We start from the raw sequence: 23,675 nt of genomic DNA on the forward strand, positions 1-23,675 counted from the left end.
AAATAGTCCCTTCCCTCTTGGCATTTCTCAGGTATGCCACAGCTAGAGCCTTGACAGGAGGGATTCATTTTGTGTGCCTCAGCATCTCACTTGACCACTTTCCAGCACACAGGCAATAGAGAGAAAACCTTTACCTTCAGTTTAAGAAGCAGGCACTTTAGTGGAGTTTTACAAACTTTTCTTGGAGTAAAAATGGATGGAATACATTCTGAGATCATTTGATATCTTAATTGACAGCGCCAGTTACTACAAAGTGTCTCTGGTGACATCCTGCAAGTCAAGGATTAAGGGCTTAAATTACTTTATTCCAGTGTAAATCTTTTAACTTTATATTTAGAATATGGTCTAACAAACCAGTGTTCTGTTCTGACTTGTCTTTGCTTCAGAGCTAGCAATTCTTTGGGTAAGGAGGAGAGTTCAGGCTGTCAAGGGGCTGCAGAACATCATTTCAATTGCAGAATAATCAATGAACACAATCAAACATTTGAACACTGTTGAAAGAGCTCAGAGTATCTTTTTATATTATTAAAAAAAAAAAGAAGGACAGGCATGGGGATGAAAATTTTGAACATTTGAAGTTCAAAAGTGTTCATTTTAAAACATGCAGCTAAAATATCCTATTGTCACCTACAAATGATACTAACCATAGGGTGGGGGATGGAGAATTCAGTTAAAAAGCACACAGTAGGAAGGTATCATCAAGACTTATAACACAAGCTAAATTAGGAAATTTAGTAATTTTTTTTTGTCAGTGCTGAAAAGTTGCACAATCAGTCCTTATATGGAAATTCCATTCAACAGTACTGTCAGATTAGTCACCAAAACCAACTTCTATCCTTGAGGAACAAAAGTAGCAAAGATCCTACAATTGACTGAAGTCTCCCACTTTACTTACATTTTCATTTCAATGTACAATGCCGAAAAGTTATGCATTCCTCAAATGCCTTGACACAGTAACGGCAAGTCCTGAAGATAGAGCAGTATTATGACAATTTTAAATTGGTTTTTTTCCCTCCATTTGAAGGAGGAAAATTCACAAGTTTTACTTATCTCTCTATTTTTTAAGAAGTTACGGAAGTTGGGGATAAAGAAAGATGAAGGAGAAAAGACAAAATGCTTATTCAAGGAAACTGTTTCAGAGGATGGTTCATTTGTCTTTGAGATAAAACAAATACTTCACTAGAATCCTTTTGTTTAAGTTGTATTTCTTACACTAAATAGCTGCAATACATCTTTTTCAACTTATACATCTATATTTGAAATACTGTTTTTTACTGCAAGCTCTGATGTGCTGCATTATGTTCACTAGAACCTGGGAATTCCATCCTGTTTTGGCACAAGTTAAAGAAGTTAACAAGCCCAGAAATGACAAAATGTGATTAGACTGAATTTGTGTTTGTTGTAGCACAAAAAGTCTACAAAGTTGGGCATCTGAGCAAGAAAATTACAGTTTTCTGTGACACATTTTAGCCTTAACAAAGCAGTTCCACCACAGCAGTTTAGTGTTCTCAACTCCAGAAGAGTGGTACACTGATCATTCTTCACTTTTGTTTATAAATATTGCATATAACCAGTGATGATGCCCAAACAAAATGTGACAATAAAATCACAACTTGAAAGCAGTCAAGCTCTTTGGTGTGGTGGACACATCAATGAGAATGAGATTTTCAATGGCATCTTAAAAAAAAAAAAAAAAGCAAATTAGCAAATCTACAATAATTTTCTATTTGATAATAAATTAGGTCCCACCTGGAAAGGCCTACTGCTTCTATAGCTATTTCTCACACTACATAAGCTTTCTTTTAAAGCAGAGGATAGCTGCAGCAGGCCCTAAGGCCTTTTAGTGCATCAAATAAAGCCTTTCATTCAAGTATTACCATCAGTTTACTGAATGAGTTACCAGCAGTAATTAATTCAGTAATTAAAACCTACATCTTTCCTGGCCTGTGCAGCTTCAAAAAGTCTGCAGTTCTTGTTTCAGACACAAAAGAAATACGCATCAATTATTCTAGTTACCTAAACAATTGATTATATATAGACAGCACATAAAAGTACACTAACTTTGTATAAATCAAGATTTTATGGTTTATTGTGTTTTTTTACAATTTTTGTGGGGGATTTTTTTGGTGTAGCTTGACCTGAAATCATTAAAACATATCTACATCACTTTTTTCAAGATTCTTTTATCACACAGTGATCAATTTTTTACATTCATTTTCTGTAGATATCTCCATTCCAGTTTTCCAGGGTTCAAGAGTACTGACATTACTGAGGAAGTACAAGTTCAAATACACCTATGCAAACAAGACAAACTAGACAAAATATTGCAGATAAGACTACCTTTTTTTCTTTTTTTTATATCTATAAATTTGTTTCAACCAGGCACAGAGAACTTTGGAACACAATATTGAAAGCCATCTATGATAATCTTTGCAGCTCAGGTATTTGCAAATTTCCCAGTCAAGCACTCACCTCTACAGCTTCAACAACGTATATACTGATCTTTTATTTCCTCAGCACTTCAAGTGAATTGTCCCCAAACACAGTGGCTCTAAAACTCTAACCAGAGTTAGACTATGGATGGGCTAATTAAATGGCACCATGCTCTCTTGAGCTGTGTGCTTTACTTCCAAGACAGAGCTGGCTGCTCCAAGGCCGGGCTCACTCACAGCAGTGACAAACACGCACAGCTGAGCCGAGCGCAGGCAAGGGGCAGGCACAGAGGCACAGCCTGGGGTACAGCAGGGAAACGGGCTTGCCACAGCAACCAGAGAACCAGGACTTGCACTCGTAATTTAAGACAAACTGCATTGTCAAAGTGTACTTTTACATGAAGCTCAAGCACAAACTTTTTCCCAATATTCCCAATTTCCAAGAAAGATCTGAAGGATACATCCCCAAACTTTAAAGGTGTTTTAATTCTGCACATTCAATTCCACATTAAATCACAAAATAAACACTCGCTTTTCACCTGTTAATTTAACAAAAAACCCTTACAACTTAAGATTAGTAAATACATTCCCAATCTACAGCCTCAAATAACATTACTAATTATTGGTGTCATTAAAGAAATGCTGTCAAAACATACATACAATAGATACTGTGGGTAAAGGACACAGTGAACACATTATTTCATTCCCTCTAACAAATAACTAGTGATTATGGGCAGTGTTTTAATGCTGATGTTAAAAATTACATGATTCTTATTCTTCCAGTCCTATTTTACTTGTAAGAAGAATTACAATTTCAAAAGTGCACATACAGCTGTGAGAACTGTGGAAGGGAGGACTGTGAAGAGTACAAATTAGTGCTTGTTCCACATAGGTGCTGCTATAGGTCCCTGTGGAGCCCTTTCAACGGTCACAAATTCTTCAGGGTTGTCAAAAGCTTCATAGTGGACTAACAAGTCTTGAATAGCACATTCTTCAATCTGGAAGGAAAAAAAGTCAGCATCAGGTCTACATTTACACAACAGGCATGATTATGAACTAGTTATACTAATCCTGAATGCATCAGACCTCTTAATCAGGAAGGAGTAATAGATTATACGTTCATGAAGAAATCTTACGTTTTCAGGCCCTGCTCCTCATAGGAAACTCTGAGGCACCTTGGTATCTGCTGGAAAGGCAAGAGAGCTGGACACACTCTAAGATGCTTCCACATTGGTGAAAAATTCTTAACACAAATGCTGAAGGAGTTGATCAAGGGAGACCCTCTGATGGATCTCATACTCCTCAAAAAAACCAACTGGTCAGGTATGTGAAGGTTAAGGGCAGCCTTAGCCGCAATGACAATGAAATATTGGAGTTCAGGATCCTGAAAGCTCGGAACAAGAGAAATGACAAACAACTTAGGACTTCAGAAGAGAAGATTATGAAGGCATCTGCTTAGAAAAATTCATGGAATTTGGCCCCAGAATGAAGAAAGGTCCAGGACTGTTGGCTGATTTTAAAGACCATCTCCGCCAAGCTCAAGAACCCACCATGCCAATGAGTGTCCTAGCCAAGTAAGAATGGCAGGAGGACTGCACAGCTGAAAAGAAGAGCTCCTGACAAAATCCAAACAAAAAGGAAGCGCACAAGACATGGGAGCAGAAAAAAGTGACACAGAAGGAAAACAATGACATTGCTTGACAACACAGGACAAGAATTAAGAAAGTCAAAGTCCATCTGTGGTGAAATCTGGCAAGGAACATGAAGGGCAGCAAAACAGGCTTCTACTGCAGCAAAAAAAAGGTAACATGGATCCACTACTGAATGAAAGAGACATGGAAGAGGCTGGGGACCTTCATCTTGGTCTGAAGTCTCCAGCAATGCCAGGTCCTAGAGATCAGAGCCAGCCAAAATGACTGCAAGACCACTCTCAGAAAAAACTTTGAAAATTTGTTGCAATAAGGGTTGATTCCTGAGGACTAGGAATCAAGTGTCATTCCTACTTTCAAGAAGGGCAAGAGGTTCTGAGTGATCAAGTATTAACTAAGAGTTTAAGTGGGCAAACTTGAGAACAGACCTCATAAATGCAATGTGAGATGGACTGGCAGAACTGGTGATCTCAAAGGCTGTGACCAGTGGCACAAAATCCACCACACCAACACTGAGACTAAGGCCAATACTGTTTAACATCTTCATCAATTACCCACAGGAAGAGACACAGTGCACCCTCAGCAAAGTTGCAAGCAGTAGAGAATGAAAAGGAGTGGCTGATATACCAAATGGCTGTACTGCCACTCAGAGAGACCCCAACAATGCTGAAAAAATAGACTACAAGGAATCTCATGAAGTTCAAGAAAGGGAAACACAAAGTCCATCCCCTGGGAAGAAAAACCCCAGACACCAGTATACATTGGCAGCTGACAAGTTGGAAAGCAGACTAGCATAAAAGGACCTGGAGTCCTGGTGGACAATTTTGTGGGAGGATGGATTGTGAGAGAATAGAGATAGTGCTGAAGGCAATCTTGCTCCTGAGGAGTTGCAGCTGTACTAATTACCAAAGAGTAGGAACAGCCTTGCCTTTAATAGGTCAGAGCTGTGTCCAATAAGGATGGTCCAACAAGGATGGATGTTATAAAAGAGTGGGTCAGCTGATTGAGAGGAGAGTTGGAGTCAGTTGGCTGTGCTACAGTGAGGATTAAGGGTCAGGTGGTTGTGCTAGGGACAGTGAGGGTTAGTATGTCTGCTAGAGACAGAAAGGGTTAGGCAGCTGTGACAGAGACAGGTAGAAGTCAGCCAGCCACGTGGAAGAAAGAAAAGGAGTCAGCGTTACGAGGAGCTGCCCGTGAGAACTCACAGAGAAAAGGAATGGAAGTCTCACAGTAGGATAATAAACTAACGGTGACAGTCAGTTCCCATCCACCGTCGACTGGTGCCAAGCACCAACGTCAGCAATGGGTGGCCCATACGGGGATGAGTTCAGACACAATTTAGCCTTTTAGGCAGCAGTGCACTCATACTGCAAAGATGGGTGATGACCTCCTGTGCTCTGTGAGGGACAGCACTACCAGAGAAACGAGACAGATGACACTTTCCCTCTACCCAGCACTTCAAGTGAAGTGAAGACACACTTCAAGTACTGGGTCCACTTCTTGACCTCCCAGTACAAGAGAAACATGGATATAATGAACAGTCCAGTGACATGGCATAAAAATTATTAAGAGCCCAGTGCATCTGACACTGAGGAGATGCCGAGCACACTGTCCTTGTTTAACATGGATAAAAGAAGACTTAGGGTGATCTTATCAAAGGGTATAAATACCTGCTAGGAGAGAAGAAAGACAACTTACCTATGCTCTTCTAAGTGGTACCCAAAGACACGAGAAGAGGCAGTGGGTACAGATTGAAAAACAGAAAATTGCACTTAAAAATCTTTTTTGGTGTGAGGGTGGGCTCTGGAACAGGTTTTCTGGAGAGGCTGTTAGTGTTCATCCTTGCAGATAATCAAATGCTGCCTGGCTTTGAGAAACCTGCTCTGAGCAGGGGTTTGGATTAGACAATTTCCAGAGGTTCATTCCAAATTCAACCACTCTCTGATGCTGCAAATACATTTATCACGGACTCAGCCATTTTGAATTTAATAGAGGCCTACCTTATCAAACAGCAGTGAGACACTATTATTAATTTAAATTAAATATAATTATGTAAATGACATGTACTAATACGTAATTAATACTAATAACTGATCTCTGAAAGAGCCATTGGAAACTCCTTGTGTTACTTTAGAGCAGCAGTAACTTAGCACTTTACCTGGATCAACGCCAAAGGTTTTTCTCTGCTCCTGATAAGTGCAGCTTCTTGCTGGAGCTCTTCCTCTACAATAGCTGAGAACATGACAGGTGCTATCACAGGAGAGCTGGCTGGTGATGCTGATGACCAAGGACTACAAAAAAAAATAGAAAAACCAAACAATATTGTGAGGCAACATCAAGGTAAGCACAATACACAGTAAAAAAGTTCCAGAACCTAAGCCATGACCACACTTACTTATGACTCTCCAGCTGTGGAGAATCCAGGACATGGTTTTCCAGACCTGAGTTACTTCTAGTGTTGCACCTGGAGAGAGGTAGGAAAGGAGAGTAAAAATCAGTAAAAATGTAGGCAGAGCATTTTGCTACATCATTTTGTGAAATATAAAATTGCACTATGAAAATTACAAAAAATGTGTAGGATTTTTACAGAGGAAAGGTATTAGGATATAATGTGGAATTTGTTTTAAGTGTGATACTGAGACTGAAAAAGACACTAATTCTCATTTCCAACTACCAGACCCTAATGGAATTTCATCTTGGGCATATATTCTGGCATTTCCTAACATTTCAGGATTTGAAAAAAAGAGTTTAATTTCTGATTATTAAAAAAAGGCTCTTTAGCTTTTTTAAATGTAAATTAGTCAACTGAGTTATAGACTAACAGCACTGCCTATAAAAGTTTGCAATTAATATGAAAGAACAAAAAATTCAAGTTAAAAAGATAAAGATTCAATATAAAAAATTGAACTGTCCTGCATTCAAATTAAGTGTTTCATGCAGAAGAGCCAATGCTACAATCTCACTAGAGTAAACTATTTATGAGTGTAAACCCAGAAATTATGGACTTTCAGTACATTTCCTGTAACCACCTCTCACATTCACAAGAACAGCATAAAATTAACAGAATAGAAAAAAAAATATCTTGAATTATTTATATAGCTCCCAACAGGAAGATCTTTTATTCAGTTGCAAAATGTTAACCTCTCAACAAAAAAAAAAATTAATGTTTGCTACACTGTATTCAATTAAGAGACAAGTATATTTGTCAGAAAAATCCTACGCCAGTAGGAAGAGAGGGCCTTATTCTCATGATTTAATACCTATCTTTAACAGGACAGTTTTGCAATTTCTAGAACCTTAAAAAAGTGTTACACCATACTGAGACATGCTGGCAAACATTTTTTAAATTATTCTATGGCACTGCAAACAACTCTAAGGGTGTTGCTGTTTCAATAAATCACTCTCAATTTTCCTTAATGCTTTGGTAATCCTTTGTAAGTGACCACAAGCTCTTGGATAAAACAGGAAAAAAATCTATAGAAAGTTAAGAGAAATTCCAATAACTACCAAGTTCTCTGTCTGAAATATTTTCCCCAGAACACAATTCCAAGGATAACAAAAAACATGATTCCTACCACTAAGTAGTGAGGGCAAGATCTCAAAAAGTCTGAAATCTAATTCCCATCATCAAAAACAGATTTAAATTAATCATGTTGAGCTTTTTGTCACAAAACATATTTTTTCCCACAAAACAAACAATGCACATGCATCCTTATACTCAGTCTGAAAAATATGCACCGAGCAAACGGACTACGAGATGGGTGGCAAATGGTCTGGAAATGGATTAGCTGTACAAAGCCCAACTGGAAACCAAGTACTAGTGGAGGTCCTCAGGGACTGATACTGGAACCAATCCTGTTAAGCATCTTTGGTAGAACAGATAGAATAGAACAGACCCTCAGCAGGCCACAGCTGGCTGTGGAGAGGTTGAGGACGGCGTACATTCTGCATGCCAGGCTGCCTTTCAGAAGCCCTCAAGAGGCTGGAAAAATAGACAACTGAGAACCAATGAATTTCAAAGGCAAGTGCAAAGTCCTGTGTTTGGAAGAGAACAGCCCCTCGAGGCAGTACTGGCCAGGACTGACTGGCTAGAAAGCAGTGGAGAGAAAGCAGAACCTGCAGAGTCCTGGCTGACAAGTGGGAAGATGTTACCAGCCAGTGCCTCTGCCGCAGAGACAGCCAACTGCGTGCTGGGCTGTGCTAGCAATACTGTAGCAAGGCAGCCAGAGGAAGTGATTCCTCCCCTTTATGTTGTAGTTCTTTGTCTACATACAGAGTATCATTCTCAATTTTGGGCTCCACAATACAAGAAGGATGCTGTCAGGTTGGAACAGGATTTGGAAGGATGTGTTTTGTTAATCCTAAAGGGAGGCAGCAAAGGGGAGATATCAGTGCTGTCTTCAACTACTTAACTGCAAAACAGAGAAAAGATGAATCAAGAATCTTCTTAGAGGTGCACAGTGATAGATTAGAGGCAACATACACAAGAGGAAGATGGTAAATCCCAAATAGATAAAAGAAAAAATAAAAATACCATGCAGAGATGATTATCCACTGAAACATGTTGCCCAAAAAGTCTGGGGTATCTTCACACTTGGAAGCAGTCACAACTCAACCAGGCCCGGTCCTGAGTAACATGATCTAGTTTCACTTACTTTGAGCAGGAGACTAAACTACAGAACCAAAATTATTCTGTGATTTCAAAGCAGGGCACAATTTTTCAGCTGCATCCAGCTCTCAGGTCCTCAGCACAAAAAAGTACATGGACCTCACTGCAAGTCCAGAGGAGGCCACCAAGATGATCAGAGGTATGGAGCAACTCTCCATCCAGGGAAAAGCTAAGAGAATTGGTTTGTTCAGCCTGGAAAAGAGAAGGCTTCAGAGTGACTTAATTACTGCCTTCCAATATGTGAAGGGACCCTGCAAGAAAGATGTAGAGGGACTTTTTACAAGCACATGTAATTTCAGGACAAGGCTTCAAACTGAAAGAGTGCAGGTCTAGTTTAGATACTAGGAGGAACTTCTTCACTGTGAAGGTTGTGAGGCACTGGAACAGGTACCCCCAGGGAAGCTGTGGATGCCCCATCCCTGCAAGTGTTCAAGGCCAGGCTGGATGGAGCTCTGAGCAACCTGGTCTAGCTGGAGGTGTCCCTACTCCTAGCAGGAGGGTTGCAATGAGACAATCTCTAAGGTGCCTTGCAAACCAAACCATTCTATGATAAATTAGCTTCCAGCTTTTACTGCACTTAAAGATAATAACACTGAAAAGCAGAAAAGAGCCAAAGAAAAGGAAGATAAAGAGGAGATGAAGGCAGCCTTCTGTACTTTTATACTGATGTTATCTCTCTATTTTATCTCTTTTTCTTTTTGCTTTAATAATGCTCACCTTCCACCACATTGGACAGTACCTGATTTGACAGATACACTCTTCTTTCCATTCCCAATCCAAAGAACTCACAGCACTGCTATAAATGAACCCAACTGGATTGTTACATTTAAACTTGATGACTTCTATACAAACAAACAGGCCAAAAAAACCCCAAATGACAACAAAAAAATCACCTCAACAGGAATTTCCTAAAACTGGAATTAATAGTTCCAGCATCACAGCATACTCTAGTGATCAATTAAAAAGTAAGTAAATACCTATATCATCTCCCTCATTTAAAGCTAATGGGGCTTTAAAATGTAGGAAGAAATCCAGGTATTTTGAAGCTGTTTGTACATACGTACATCCGTGTTTCTTGCTAACAAGACGCTCAGTCCAGATATTAAATCAACTGCAGATATTTCAACATTCAAAATTAATTTCTCAGCTGGCATCAAAATGACTAAGAGAAATGGAATACACAGGAAATGTGAAGCTAGTATATACAGAAAATTGGAAAAAGAGCCACAAAAATATGGAACCTGGAAACCTGGAAGTCTTAGAAATTAAGACTGATGCAGACACATAAATGGTACTGCATGGAAATAAACCAGCCAAGTATAATCTGTACTGAACCAACCTGATTAACTCAGTTGGCTGAACTTGCCTTGACTCTTGTGCAGCCACCAAAATGTCCCAGCCCTCAGCTCCCTAGTGTTTCTTGAGTATTTGTTCATGACCTGCCAGGTCAGGTTTGGTGTCTCCCTGATCTAATAACTGCTCTCAGAAAAAGAACACAAAGCCTGGTCCCCTGCAGAACCCTCCTGGGTTTTGCTCTATCATTTGAGTCATGAGCTACATATTAGCTCATTATTAGCCATGACAGAACTAGGCCATTCCCACACAAAGCCGCAAATACTTGTTTCCACCAAGACACTTCACTGCTCCCTGGAGTAACACACTGAAGACAACTCAAGCTGCCACAACTAAGTTAAGTCATGTCAGGCCTATGTTTTTAGCTTGGACTGTGAGCTACACATGCACAGCACAACTCCCAAGGCTGAGGAGCCCCTGGAAACAACGCAGCCACATCCACATGCCCCAGCTCTTGGAATGATCTGCCTCTGGATTAAATGCAGTTCAAATCACCACAATTCATGACATGGTTTACCTAAAAAAAAAAAAAAATCTGTACTGCAAAAATTGGAAAGTGACAGTACATAGAAGAATGCTTATGTCACCATCCAAAATACCCTCATCCAAAATACCTCAGAGAGGTAAGAAAACTGTCAGTTTAATTAGTGCACAGTTTATCCAAAGGAGAAAGACAAAGCAGGAACATTAAGTCATGCAAGTATCTTCAGTGTCCCATCACCAAGTCTGATATCAACAGATAAGGATTGCTTATGCTCTACCCTTGTGTAATTTCCTTCCCTTAAAAAGGAAGGGGTAAGGGTGTAAATAATTAATCTTTACAGAAATAGCCTTTAAATGCCACAGGTAAAAATCAAGAGCCTGCTGTGACAAAACTGCACAGTCAAAAAACAAAATTACCTCAAACTACAAATTCCCCTTCTAAGTTTCAGATGGAGGAACTAGTCACCTAGGCTCTTTATACCTACTAGAAAAAAATAAGCATCTTCAGACACAATTCAAAAACAGATATTTGGAGGGGCCTTCTTTCCAAAGTGATGATAGTCAATTTAGCCATCTGCTAGGTTTCCACTAGCTTAATGTATCATCTTTCAGACATTTAATATATTATACCTGGATTCAGCTCAAATAGTCCACTTTGAAAGCATGCAGACATTTTGCACAGACGAGACAGGGCAATGCAAAAGGAAGAGATTGCAGAGCTGTTGTGGTAAAGCTAATAATAGCATCAAGTGCAAATTTTCTTATTACCAGCCCCAGGCATCTCCCATATGATGAAAAGTTTTATTATTGTCCTAGCAACAAAATGAACAATACCAGTTCTGCAGATTTGTATTTCATGTCCCCACACCTCCACTCACCACAGTAACTTCAGTTTTATCACTCTGTTCCTGAGGAATGCCTCCCCATCACACACACTCCAAATGCCTCCTACCTCTCCTCAGACACTATCCCACACACAATGTTCCTACATTTCTACCCTCATTTTATTCTTTATATAGCAGTAAAACATGTACTACTTCTGTCCTAGGGAAACACCAGTTTTTATACAAGCTGAACAACCAAGAGCAAGGCTCAGCAGAACATTCCTTTCCTCACAGAGGAGTCAGTTATTGGAGGACAACAGAACAGGAGTTCATAAGAAAAACAGCCAGATAATGACACAGCTTCTTGTGCACCAACAGCTCTGCAAACTTCTCCCTCAGCACAGCTGTGTGAACTTGAGTCAGATTGCTCTAAAGTTGTGTTGTAAAGAAGAGTTGTGTGAAGGATTACAGAAGCTCCCCCTCTTTACTCAAGAGCTTCATTTAAGCTCAGTCCCTCAGGGCTTCATTGAGCTCTGCTGCAGCTATGGCCAAGCATAGCTTTGCTGTTCCTGACCCTGACTTGATTTGCAGTCAACCTTGCCTGATCCCAATGAGCCTGTCTTGCTCACTGACTGTGGCTCATCCTGGTTCCTGCACAGAGCCTGCCCTGCTCACCTCCCTCTGGTACACTGGGGCTGCGCCTTTGCCAGGGAAGCCACCAGTCAGCCCGTTGTGCTGTCACACTAGGGCTCCCCACCATTAGGTCAGCTGGTCTGCAGTGCTTCCAGATAGTAGGTGGTAGAGTCTGTAAGATTTTCAGGCTCTCTGTTTTGTAAATATATTTGAAACGTCTAGCATTCAAAGTTACTGATGAATAGGGGGAAGAGATGCAGGTGGGTGGGCAGTTCAGTCATACAGACCTTCAAGAACCAGGCTGAGATTCTTTTTTCAGCTTAAAAGCAGTTATTTTAACTCAAAACAGCAATTCTATTGGAGGTAGCAAGAGGATACATGGCTAAAACATTTTGACCAAAGAGCAACATTGTCTAATAACTAGAGATATAATTCACATGTGCCGTATTTTTGTCCTTAGAACTGTAGCCCCACAGTAATTATAATACACAGACATAACCAGTGCATCAATGTTTCTGTAAGCCTGCTTAATCCATGATAAACTGCACTTAAACAATTAAGCCATCTTATAAGAAAACTAAGATTAGGAAATGCCAGAACTGTGTTTGAATTAGTTTAAAAACTAATATAAACTAGTTTTATCCACTCAATGATTACAAAGAAATACTTTTAGCAAAATGTTTCATGAATGCCATATCTGAATGCTCATGAATATCTGATTACTGCAGAAGTTAGAAAATACTGGTTTATCATGCTATACATAGATACATATGCAAACAAATTCAGATATGTTTTGTTTGGAGCCTGAAGTTTTTATATACATATCTATATATTTATATATATATAAACATGTATCCATCTATATGGATACATAAACTTTGAAACAAAGTATTAGCAGTAGCATTAAATTGCTTAAGTCTAAGTTTTCTATTCTTAAGAGTATTTCATTCATAAAATCTTATTAACAGAATCCTCAGAAGAATGTCCTTTTTAAATGACAATTTTATTCTTATTTCAGCAGAATTTAAGAGGTCATTGTGCTTCTTGTACAATGGTTGACCAATTAGAAAAAATGTATTCTTACCTTATGGTGTTTTGGACTGATGAATCCTCAGATCCTTTATATCCACATCTTTTAATACCAGTACCAGGTGAATTATTCACACTCATACATTTTTCTTCTTCCATCACAAGATCACGGAATGACTTTGGCAAAGCAGAATGTAATGAAGATGACCTTTTCAGAAACAAAAATAAAACAACACTAATGCATTTGACACTTGCATTTTCCAAATCCCATATTATTCTATGATTCAGATAGCAAAGAGGCCTTTCTACTTAAAGACACAAATAAAAATACATTTATTACTAAAAATACATTGTTACTTGGGTTTTGTATACCACCATTATCCTGCTAGACCTCATGTGTTAAAATAAGTCACTTTGGGTCATATCGATAAAGAAGAGGAAATTAATATCTATAAGAACAGAGGAAGACAGTAGTTTTGAAATAGCATGAAAATTGAAAAAAAAAAATGAAACCCCCACCCTGCCACCTATTTCCCACACCTCATCCTCTTATAAAGTCTTTTTTTTTTTCATAGATGTCTTATCTTAGATAAGCTGTACCTTTTCTAACAATGCTAGTCCTTGAAAAATATTTTCATAAATCACAATGCTCCATGTACTGTTGGTCTAACGCAGGCAGTTTACCACCATGAAAGTCAAGTATACCTGATTTTTATTTCCCAAGATACTGAGTTCCTCATACATGCTTGAGGCTCTAAAAATCCCTTAATCCACAGTGAAGTTCAATAAAACTGATATCATTCATTTTCTTTTACTTGTCCAAGCACAAGTTACTGAATTAGAGTCTGCATACTATCTTTCAAAAATAAACCAGTAAGAAAATAGAGCAATTTGGTATCTTAGGTATCATGAACACTTTCCAAACCTAAAACCTTTTTATTTACAGAATTCAAGGCAGTTACCATGAGTTCTTCTCTTACCTATCAAGGCTTTGGAATTAATTCTTCATAAACTCTACAGAGGTAAAACAAGCTTTTTATACAATGCCAATTGTTTGTGCAACTGCCATAGGAAGAGCAGCACCTCAAGTCAAAGACTTGAAAGCTGCATCTAGGTGGGACACAATTTAAGGTAACAAAGATGAATGAATTTTAAAAGCACAACATTTTATCTGAAATGTTACAACAAAAGCATCTAAAATCTATTTATAATGTCTGATGTTAGACCACCCTGGATCTTTTTCTTTTATTTAAATATTGGATAAGCAGCACAGAAGACATAGAAAGCAGAATGGGAACCTCCAGATACAGGGACTCGGAGTCATTTTGCACATCCTCTACTCCTACCACCAGCTGGCACACAGAAGTTCAGGCAAGTGTTTGACCAGAGCTCCCCTAAATCTTTTATACTGAATACGCATATGGTCCATGGGATCTTCTGTCACAGAAGCTGATTCTGCTAGTAACATTTTAATTAGCCTAGTTTGATTTGATCTACCCATTTCCATGAAAACTGTGTACTGCAATCAGATCCCCTTGGAACAGAGAGCAAAAAAAAAAAAAATTATCTGTGGCTTAAAATTATATGTTTGAAAAGTGGTACAAAATTTTCCTAACATGAAACAACTCTAAATTTCAGCTTGTCCTGTCTGATACATTGACATTTTTATCTAATTTTAAAAATTAGAAAAACTAATTTATACTTAAAAAAACAGTGGAGTATGGCTATGGTTCTCTAAGATGTAACTGCAATCCATCAAAGAATGGAGTTCCAAAACAGCTGCTGATGTTAAGTATAAACTGGAATACTGTCAACCCGACAACCTAGACATCAGGATATGCAATTGTTAATTCTCAAGAGAGACTTCAAATTTCTTCATGCCTCTGGTCTTGAAAAGCCATACTCTCCTGAGCTTGAAAAAGGCTTGAAACAAGTAAGCAACACTCACATTTCCTTCATCAAAGGGTTTAGAGAACTAATAAAGTCAACATGCAGTTAACTTTAGACATTTTTTTGAAGTATTACTAGAGCACTATTCTATTTTCTCCCTTCTAATTTTCAGTTTTCTTCAAAGGAAGAAACAAAGGTTCAGTTTCCCAAAAAACTGTGAAGCTAAAGGTTTCTCTTAGTGGAAAAGGTAGGGCATAGTGTATGACAGACGTTCAGTCAACCAAAAAAAGCCAGAAGGTCCCACACCCTTCTGGCAAGTGTGCTTCACCACATTCAGCATCCAAGTTGAATATCTGATTTCACTGGAACACAAGTTCTATGGCTTTGACTATATTGCAAGTGTGGAAAGCTCAATCGACTGCCAAATGCAGTCAATTAATAGTCCACTGTGAATTTACAGACTAACTCTGCAAATATAATATTAGAATAGATGAGTAATACAACCATTCTACCTTACACATAAAAATACTTTGAACAACTAGCAGGGGCAATCAAATAATTGACTGCTTGCCTAAAGCAGCTTGAAGTTTATTCAATAAATGTTTTCTTCCAGCAGTGAGGCCTAATTTTAAAATTTCATATAGCTCCCACTGGTTCTGTGCTTGAACTTTTGAGCTACCGGTATTTTCCAGATAGGCAGCCAGAGGAACGCAGGAGGAACGTGTGGAATCACGCACGGTGACCACATGAGTGTTAGATTGGATTCCATCCTCCTGAAATATACTCTAGCCTTTCCACCTAAGATGGTCTGTGTAACAGTAGGCCCAGCTCTTTCCAAAAACTGTTTAATCAGAACCTTAAGAGCACAATATACTTTTTGGAGACATTTATCGAGGGATATTCAAAAATCAGTCTTTATTTGCTTTTTAAAAGCAAGAAAGAATTCATATGCAGTTTGCAGTTTAAATAACACTCAATAAGGTAAAGAATTATCTATCAGAGAGTAGATGAATAGTATATGAATAAGTCAAACTACTCAGGCAGAACCTGCCTTTCTTAAACAAATGTTGGCTAGGCCTGACCACCTGGTTGTCCTGCACATGCCACGTTAAGGCACTAAGGATGATCTGCCCCATGAGCCTCCCTGGAGCTGAGGTCAGGCTGCCCGGCACATAGTTCCCCACATTCTCCTTCCAATCCTTCTTTAAATGGGTCTTATATTGGCTCATCTCCAGACACCAGGTCCCTCTCTATCTGACCAGGGCTGCTGGTAAATGATTTAAAGTGGCTCAGTGGTCACCTTCACCAGCTCCCTCGGTACCCTTGGGATGATCCCATCCAGCCCCACGGACCTGTGTGTGTCTAAGAGGTGTAGCACATCACTGACCATTTCCCCTTGGATTATGGGGGATTTATTCCAGCCCATGGGGCTGGGGACCTGGAGAATGACTCATTATTAAAGACTGAGGCAAAGAAGACTTTAGGTGCCTCAGACTTTGTCACTGCACCTGATAAAAGGATGGAGATTCTCCTTCACCTTCATTTTATTTATATAAACAATTTTGTCTTTAATTTTTAGAATTTTTATATGGCATTGTCCTCATGGATAATTACAACATCAGTAGTGAGATTACCAATAGTAGATAGAGTATTACTTTTTTTAATATAATAAAGGATAGAATGACTCAGTGTTTGCTGTGCTCATCAACATGTGATTCAACCGTCAATTTCTACTAGTAAATTTTAAGCCTCAGAGCTGTAGCACCTCAGCCCAGTGACACCTCCATTAGCTAAGGCAAATAATTAACCTGCTGCTTGACCTGCAAATCACCTGCATAAAGCAGGTAGCATGTCTTCAAAGCATTTGAGAGGACTAGTTTTAAGGACACAAATTCATCCACTCACTAGACTTCAGAAGATGAATCTTGCAAACCTTGTTTCTCTTTTTGTCAAGGTCTCAATTATTGTTCAGAGATCAGGAAGAGTCTGAATCCTTAAGTGCAAACCAACTCATTGTCTTTCCTCTTAAAAATAAAATTGTGGGCTTTGCCCAGTATTGTATCAGAACAAATTTAAGGGATTGGAGGAGTAAAGGAGACCCTAGATTTTAGTCTCAGGTGTACATGGATGAAAAGCAATTGAGAAGACAGAAAGCTTAAGAGTGACTGTGATGGGTATGCTGAAACCTTTGCCCTCACTGAGGTACAACCAAGTAAGCTACAGAGAGAGGAGACTGACAGTCCTTCTAGGGAAGCAGTACAAATGTAATCTGCAATAAAAGTCTAGACCTTCTTGAATAGGGAAAACAGGAGAAATGGCCACATTCACTTAAATGTACTTGAAATGAACATTTATTTCATGCTTAGAGCATGCAAATAGGTATTAATCCTGTGATAATCAAACCCATTAAATATACATAATTTGAAACTTCTACATGTTTTGTTTATGCTTTTATCCAATACCAACAGTATAGGTGAAGAACAAAGCATGACTTGGGCTAGCACCTTATTACATTTGTTATAAACCTAATTCACTGAACAGATGATAAACTATTTTTGTGTTTGATACTATGATATTAATGCAAACCCTTAAATTGTATGTGATCAGCATTCAAAGTAATTTTAAACCCCTATGCATTTTTCTACCATAAAAACTTTTAGAAGCATCCAAAGCTCCCTCCAGCTCCGAGACCTAGATAATTTTGTTATCCCAAATTTGGGTCAATTTTGCTCTAGTCCGAAGTCATTCCAGACCTTCCCCCAGGAAGGGCTAACATTTTTCTTTGGTTTTGACAGAGAAAAAACACCATTCCTAATGGTTTTCAATAACCTCTTCCTAGGTAAGTTTCAGAGCTAGTTCTCAATCTTCTTCTTCTATGATTTACTTGGACACCATCTGCAAATACAACATCGTACAAAGGAAAGCACCAGATGGGATGCAGACTTCTGACTCAGAGCAAACTTTCAAAGAACTGTTAAACTGCAACCACTGCATTTCCCTACCCCCTTTGAATTTCTAGATCACTTCCAAATGTAGATACAAATAATTCAGTCTGCCTATTCAATGTAAAAACTCTCCAAAGAAAAAGAATTGATATTTGATTTATAACATACCATGCATTCCCTAGTTTTGCAACTTTTGTGGGTGGAGGTGGTGCAGTTACTGCAGTGGTAGGCTCCAGGCTGCTAGCTACTGCTCCATTATCTTTTGCTGCCAGGGCAATCATTTTCCTTTGCTTCTGAGAAAGCTTGATTCCATGAGACATAATTCGGCTGTGAATGGACATTGCAAAGAAAGAAGCTATAAGATCCATGTCCTTTGAGATGACTCACCTTTAATCCTGCAAATTTAACTGAGAAATAACTTATTTCCTAAACAAATATACTTTGCTTAGAGTGCCAAAAGGCAAGGGCTGGGGGCAAGGGCTTAGATGGCTTAGATAGCATTAATAAGGATCAATTAATATCAAGAGTGACAGGAAGAACATAGAAATATTCTTCACATAAATGTCCATAAATGAAAAGATGCAGAGTAGGAATCAAGTCACCAAAAGAGGACTACCACCAGATGAAGACTATTTTCTAATCTCGTGATTTTTTAGAAATTGTCAAGCTTAGCTCCCTTAAATCAAAAATATTCATACGTTAAAAAAATGTATACAACAGCATAGAGCCGTTCCTTGTATCTGTAATAATTCTCTTTTCTAAGCTATTTGGATTCTTCAGTCTTGGCTGTTTTGTTTGCAGTTTCTGAATCTATCCATCAAGCAAGCCTTTACCAGGTTCCAGGAGTACTGTCCCAACTCCCCTTTATAGGAAAGCCACACCTCAAAGGTCATGAGAGTTAACTCCTGTTCTCTTCTGTATGTTGCCACTTAAGCAACGCTAGCTTTAATATACTGCCTTGTAAAAAAGCACATTTATCTCCTTGTGTCTTTTGGGATGCTTCTACAAGAAGGAACCACACTTGCTTCTGTCTGAAGAATTATCAACATCAAGACATGAGTTCTGGGAGAGGTCAGAGAATGCATGACAAGAAATGAACTTCTCAAATTCAGTTTTCATGCACAAGTAATTTCCAAAGTCCTATGGACAAGAATTAATTCTTTTTGGTTGTAAACAGAAAGGCTCAGCAGGACAGACCACTTATTTAAGACACTAGCTCACTCGCTCTTCTGTGGTAGTTGACAAAACAAGACTAGAGTAAAATAAAGGGATACATTTTGTATGCTCAAAGAAAAACAACATAATGAAGTAAACAAAGCTGTTCAAAACCAAAAAGGACAACCTTTATCTTGCTTTTTTTAAACTGAATGGCCTAAACCACTAAGTAAATTCATAACAACTTTGGCCTATCACACTTTTTTTTATAGATTTTGGTTTTTTACCAACCTTGAATTTGCCTTTGGCATGGTTCCACATTTCTGCATATTTTCTTCAATTTCCATGATGGTTCTCAGATCCATAGCAGGAGGGCTGGCAGGGCTATATGAAAAATAAAAAGTTACCTTACAAAGCACTGATTTTTACTTACAATCCACAGTTCCAGCCTTCACTGAAATCCTCTAAATCATACATACAACTGGTAACTGGTTGTATAATTTATGTCTGTTTCCTCAATTATGGCAAACCTCAAATAAAATGTTTTTGACAAAACTTTTATAAATATATACATATTTAAGAGCACACTATAAAAATACTTTCAAGACTCATTATAGTAAGAAACAAAGATGTGAACTATGATTATTTTAAAAAAATAGAACTCTAAAAAGATTAGATATCTAAAGCTATGATTACTTAAAAAAAATTAGCTAAATAAGAATACTTATTTAGTAGTCAAATGCTCATGCTAAGTTATAGAAAGGCACTGCTTGCAGCTCTGAAGGTTGAATTAGATCTCTCTTTTAAGTGAAGGATTAAAATTATTTTACATGATAAACAAAACAGTTTTTGCAGTCAGAGGGCTACACAAACATCAGTAACGCTCTCAAACTTCATCTATCAGTCTCTTTTTCATATATGACTTAATTTTAAACTTCCACTGAAATAACCATTAATTAAATCTACACATTCCTAAGCTTTACAAAAAACATAAATAAGATGTAAATATAAATTAAAATGTGTGTACTTAAAGACATCTGTAATTACAACTCGATTCAAGGACAGGCTTTGGAATAAAACACAAGCAGCACTTCCTCCATCTCTCCTTACAGATAAAAAACAATACTCAATTTTTTATTATTGTACCAGTTAAATTTGTGGTGTTGATTTCTACAGCCAGTCTAAGCCTAAAGGCCGAAAAAAATCTCAAAGTACAGCAGAGCTTCTAAAGGCTTCAAGCATGGTACAGTTCCACAAAAAACTCTCCAGTATTTTACACAGTATTAACAAAGTAGGTGTTAGAAAAGTACAGAGTAGAAGCAATTAAAAAAATAAGAATAATATATATAGAATTGCTTTTCGCAATGAATAATTACAAAATGTTGTCCTTTTATTAAATTACCAAGATCTTGAGTTCACGTGTCAAGTAATGTATGATCACTTTAAAGAGCAGATAGTTTTTTAGTCTGAATAGAACATTATTAGCTTTCACTACCAAGTGTAAAACAGTGACTTTAAGTATTACTGCACCTGAAACTGGTTGCTACCCAATTGGGAGAGATTGCAGAGTTGTGTCTGGCACTGGGAATGGACTGTGGAACAGACTGCGTCAATGCTGATGCTCCCTTGCATGACTTCATCTCCTTGTTAGGGTGAGAGGGTTTCACACCCTGACTGCATACTTTGTCCTTCACCTAAAGATCAGGCAGAAAATTGTTGAATAAATATTTCAAGCACCAGATTTTATTTTCTTAATCAAATAAACAACAACTCTTCAAAGCTGTCTACTCGATTGTAAGTACAACAGGTTCACAGAAAGACTCTAAAATACAAACTCTGTTTTGATGGACTAATTAAACACAAACAAAAAACTTGCTAAGAGGAAATCCAACCTCAGTCCTCTCTGGATGAAATCCTTTTGTGAAGTCAGGGGACTGCAAGTCTCTGGGACTACCCACTCCTGCGTAACTACCTTCAGAGTCAGATGTTAAGAGTTCTGGAAGTGAGTCTACTGAGTTAGCTTTATCCAGTTTTACTGAGCCTAGAAATAAGAAAAAACTATTAAATCATGAAAGCCAGACTAAACAATGCTTAACAAACACAAAAATTATTCACACCATATGATGAATAATAAAGCAACCAGAAGTTTATCTAGTCCAGAATACTAGCCAGTGGTAAGTATAAGCAAATTGTTTGCTATCCTAAATATTTTATCAGAATGACATTACTTGCAGTTTTCTTCCTCTGTCTCACAATATACAAATAACAACACTTTTCCCCTTCATTCTTCTACCATCTTCTCAGTAAAAAGTGGATAATTTATTCCTTGTTTCCGGAAAAAAAAACCCACAACGCACTAACAGAAATGTTCCATTTATTAAAACCACGTAAGAAAATGTGCATTATATTTATTTGATAAAATACATGCTTTTGTCTGAACTTTGGATATGATGACAAGCACTCTTTCAAAAACAACCTTAATCTTAAGAATTCACTATTTAAATTCAACTATAATGTTCACAAGAAAAGAAATACTAAGATTTCCTTCTTGAAATATAGAAATTGCATTGTATGTCACACTTTATGTTCTGTTTTTATACCTGAAAGGAATCTCTTTCCCACTGACCTGTAGAGGCTGGACTCTGAATAATATCTGACAGGTTATATCCTCCAGAGCTGTCAGACCGTTTCCTTGGCTTCTTTTTTGCCTTAGTTTTTGCTTTTTTGAAAAGGGCTTCCCTAATAGGAAAAAAACAAAACAAAAAACCCACAGAATGCATTAAAACCCAAGAAACTGAGCTTCAGAACTACCTATGTCAATGTCACATTTTTCAGTCAGCAGCAGCAGTTATGCTTCAAGTGGTAGTACCTGATCTCAGCAGCTGGCACTAGCTACCTGCTCCTGCTCTGCTTATGCACTGGTACAACCACTTCATAAATGATTCTGGGGGAAAAGAAGAATCCAGGAAGAAAAGAAAAAAAATTCTTTCCAATCTAGATCTAGCCTCTGGACCATTATACTGCACACAGACTTCTGCTGAGACAGTGGAAGACAGAGCTGCTGCACAGGCTGGCACTGCCACCTAGATTAAACCTGCTACAAATCACAGCAACTGACATAAAGCAAATTACAGACAACTCACCACTTTTTTCTCTCTTGCTTTGTCCTAAATTACTGAAGCTCAATAAATGCCACAGTTGGTGTCATTTTTCCCCAACATAAACACTGCCATTATGATAATACTAATTTTACAATAAAGCAGATACAGGGTGATGTTGCCCAAATTTAATGTATTCCTGTATATGCTATTAAGCAAGAGTGAAATTAAACAAATGACATGCAGCTACAGTGCAATATTTCAAAGCTTCTTTAAGCAGCTTTTTGTTAAGTAACTACATAACTACTTAATCACTCCTGCAGCACTACCTTACATTACTTGGAGAGTCTATTTTTTAATCCTTAAACTACCCAATTCCCTAGAAGCTACCACCCAGCCTTGAAAAACACTAAAAGGTTTGCAGTTGAATACAAAATAGCATCTCAGTTTCCTTGATCTACTAGCTCTTACCTATACTAGTTTATTTAGTGCAACTTTTCCTGACACAAGTGCTCAGAGCAGTACACAATACTGAAGGTGAGGTTTCTTCTGCAGGCTGACATCCCACTTTTTGGAAGCTGTTACCAAGCCATCCTATCATATTACAAAGCTCTGTATTTCACTTGACAATTTTGTTAATATCAGGAAATTTAGATTATGACAATTTTTCAAACAGATCTATACTACATTCACTAGTCTGTTTTTTCTCTTTTGATCGCTCCTAATTAAGTGAAGTACAATGAACTGCACAGTTGGCCTCACACATATACAGATACTCTCATCACATGCACAAGCCCTAGACATTGCTATGAATGCTCATTTTGCAACCTTTACTTACATGCCACTTACAAATTGAAAGTGCTCTACTGCAGTTTTGCAACATTTTCAAAGTCTTAAGGAAACTGAGAATGGTCTTTGAAATCTCATTTCTTAATCTTTCAATTCTGAACTTAAATGAAGTCAGACACCAATGCAAATGGGGATTAATGCCACACACAGTTTATCTTGTCAAAAATATTGATGAAAAACAAATACTTACTGATAATTTTGTTCCGTATTCATTTTTTATCTTGTTAAAAATATTGATGAAAAACAAATACTTACTGAGAATTTTGTTCTGTATTCATTTCTTCTCTTAAAAATACAAAGTTCTCTCCATCTTCAGGCTCAAAAGAACTTATGTCAGGTCCATCTGGATATGGAGTAATTACTCTTCTGACCATAGCTGGAATCTGCAGTTGTAAAAGTTGTTCCATTAAGTTTCACTGAAGTTGTATGCTACCAAATATATGTAAGAGGGCCAAAATGGTTCATCATTTAAAACACTTTCACAGATCACGTAATTAAGTACTCAACAAGCTTATAAACTTCAGTTATATCTTTAAGCAAAACTGGAGAAGTATCTTAAGTGACAGAGTCTAAATGCCTATGTTTCATCTATTGTTAACTTATGGCAAAAAAAAGAGCTTAAAGATTTTGCAAATATTTATCTTTTATAGTAAAAGAATACTGGAT

General features: G+C 37.8%; 1 protein-coding gene across 2 annotated transcripts in view; it reads right to left on the bottom strand.

Moving 5' to 3' along the window:
- Positions 1 to 2,061: 2,061 nt before the first annotated feature.
- The window catches only part of IBTK (inhibitor of Bruton tyrosine kinase), a 54,819-nt gene continuing 33,205 nt past the window's right edge, over positions 2,062 to 23,675 (bottom strand). The window contains exons 20-29 of one of the 2 annotated variants that reach the window (XM_030267504.4): positions 23,265 to 23,392; positions 21,689 to 21,801; positions 20,955 to 21,103; positions 20,593 to 20,756; positions 19,354 to 19,446; positions 18,076 to 18,234; positions 13,128 to 13,280; positions 6,477 to 6,545; positions 6,240 to 6,372; positions 2,062 to 3,430 (exon numbers count right to left, since the gene is read on the bottom strand). In XM_030267504.4, coding sequence (XP_030123364.4) covers positions 3,305 to 3,430; positions 6,240 to 6,372; positions 6,477 to 6,545; positions 13,128 to 13,280; positions 18,076 to 18,234; positions 19,354 to 19,446; positions 20,593 to 20,756; positions 20,955 to 21,103; positions 21,689 to 21,801; positions 23,265 to 23,392 — 1,287 coding nt within the window. In that variant the 3' untranslated portion in view covers positions 2,062 to 3,304. The remainder of the gene's footprint in view (positions 3,431 to 6,239; positions 6,373 to 6,476; positions 6,546 to 13,127; positions 13,281 to 18,075; positions 18,235 to 19,353; positions 19,447 to 20,592; positions 20,757 to 20,954; positions 21,104 to 21,688; positions 21,802 to 23,264; positions 23,393 to 23,675) is intronic. The other variant, XM_072926604.1, reaches the window with a different exon arrangement.

The sequence above is a fragment of the Taeniopygia guttata genome, chromosome 3, assembly GCF_048771995.1.
Source record: "Taeniopygia guttata chromosome 3, bTaeGut7.mat, whole genome shotgun sequence".
NCBI lineage: Eukaryota > Metazoa > Chordata > Aves > Passeriformes > Estrildidae > Taeniopygia > Taeniopygia guttata.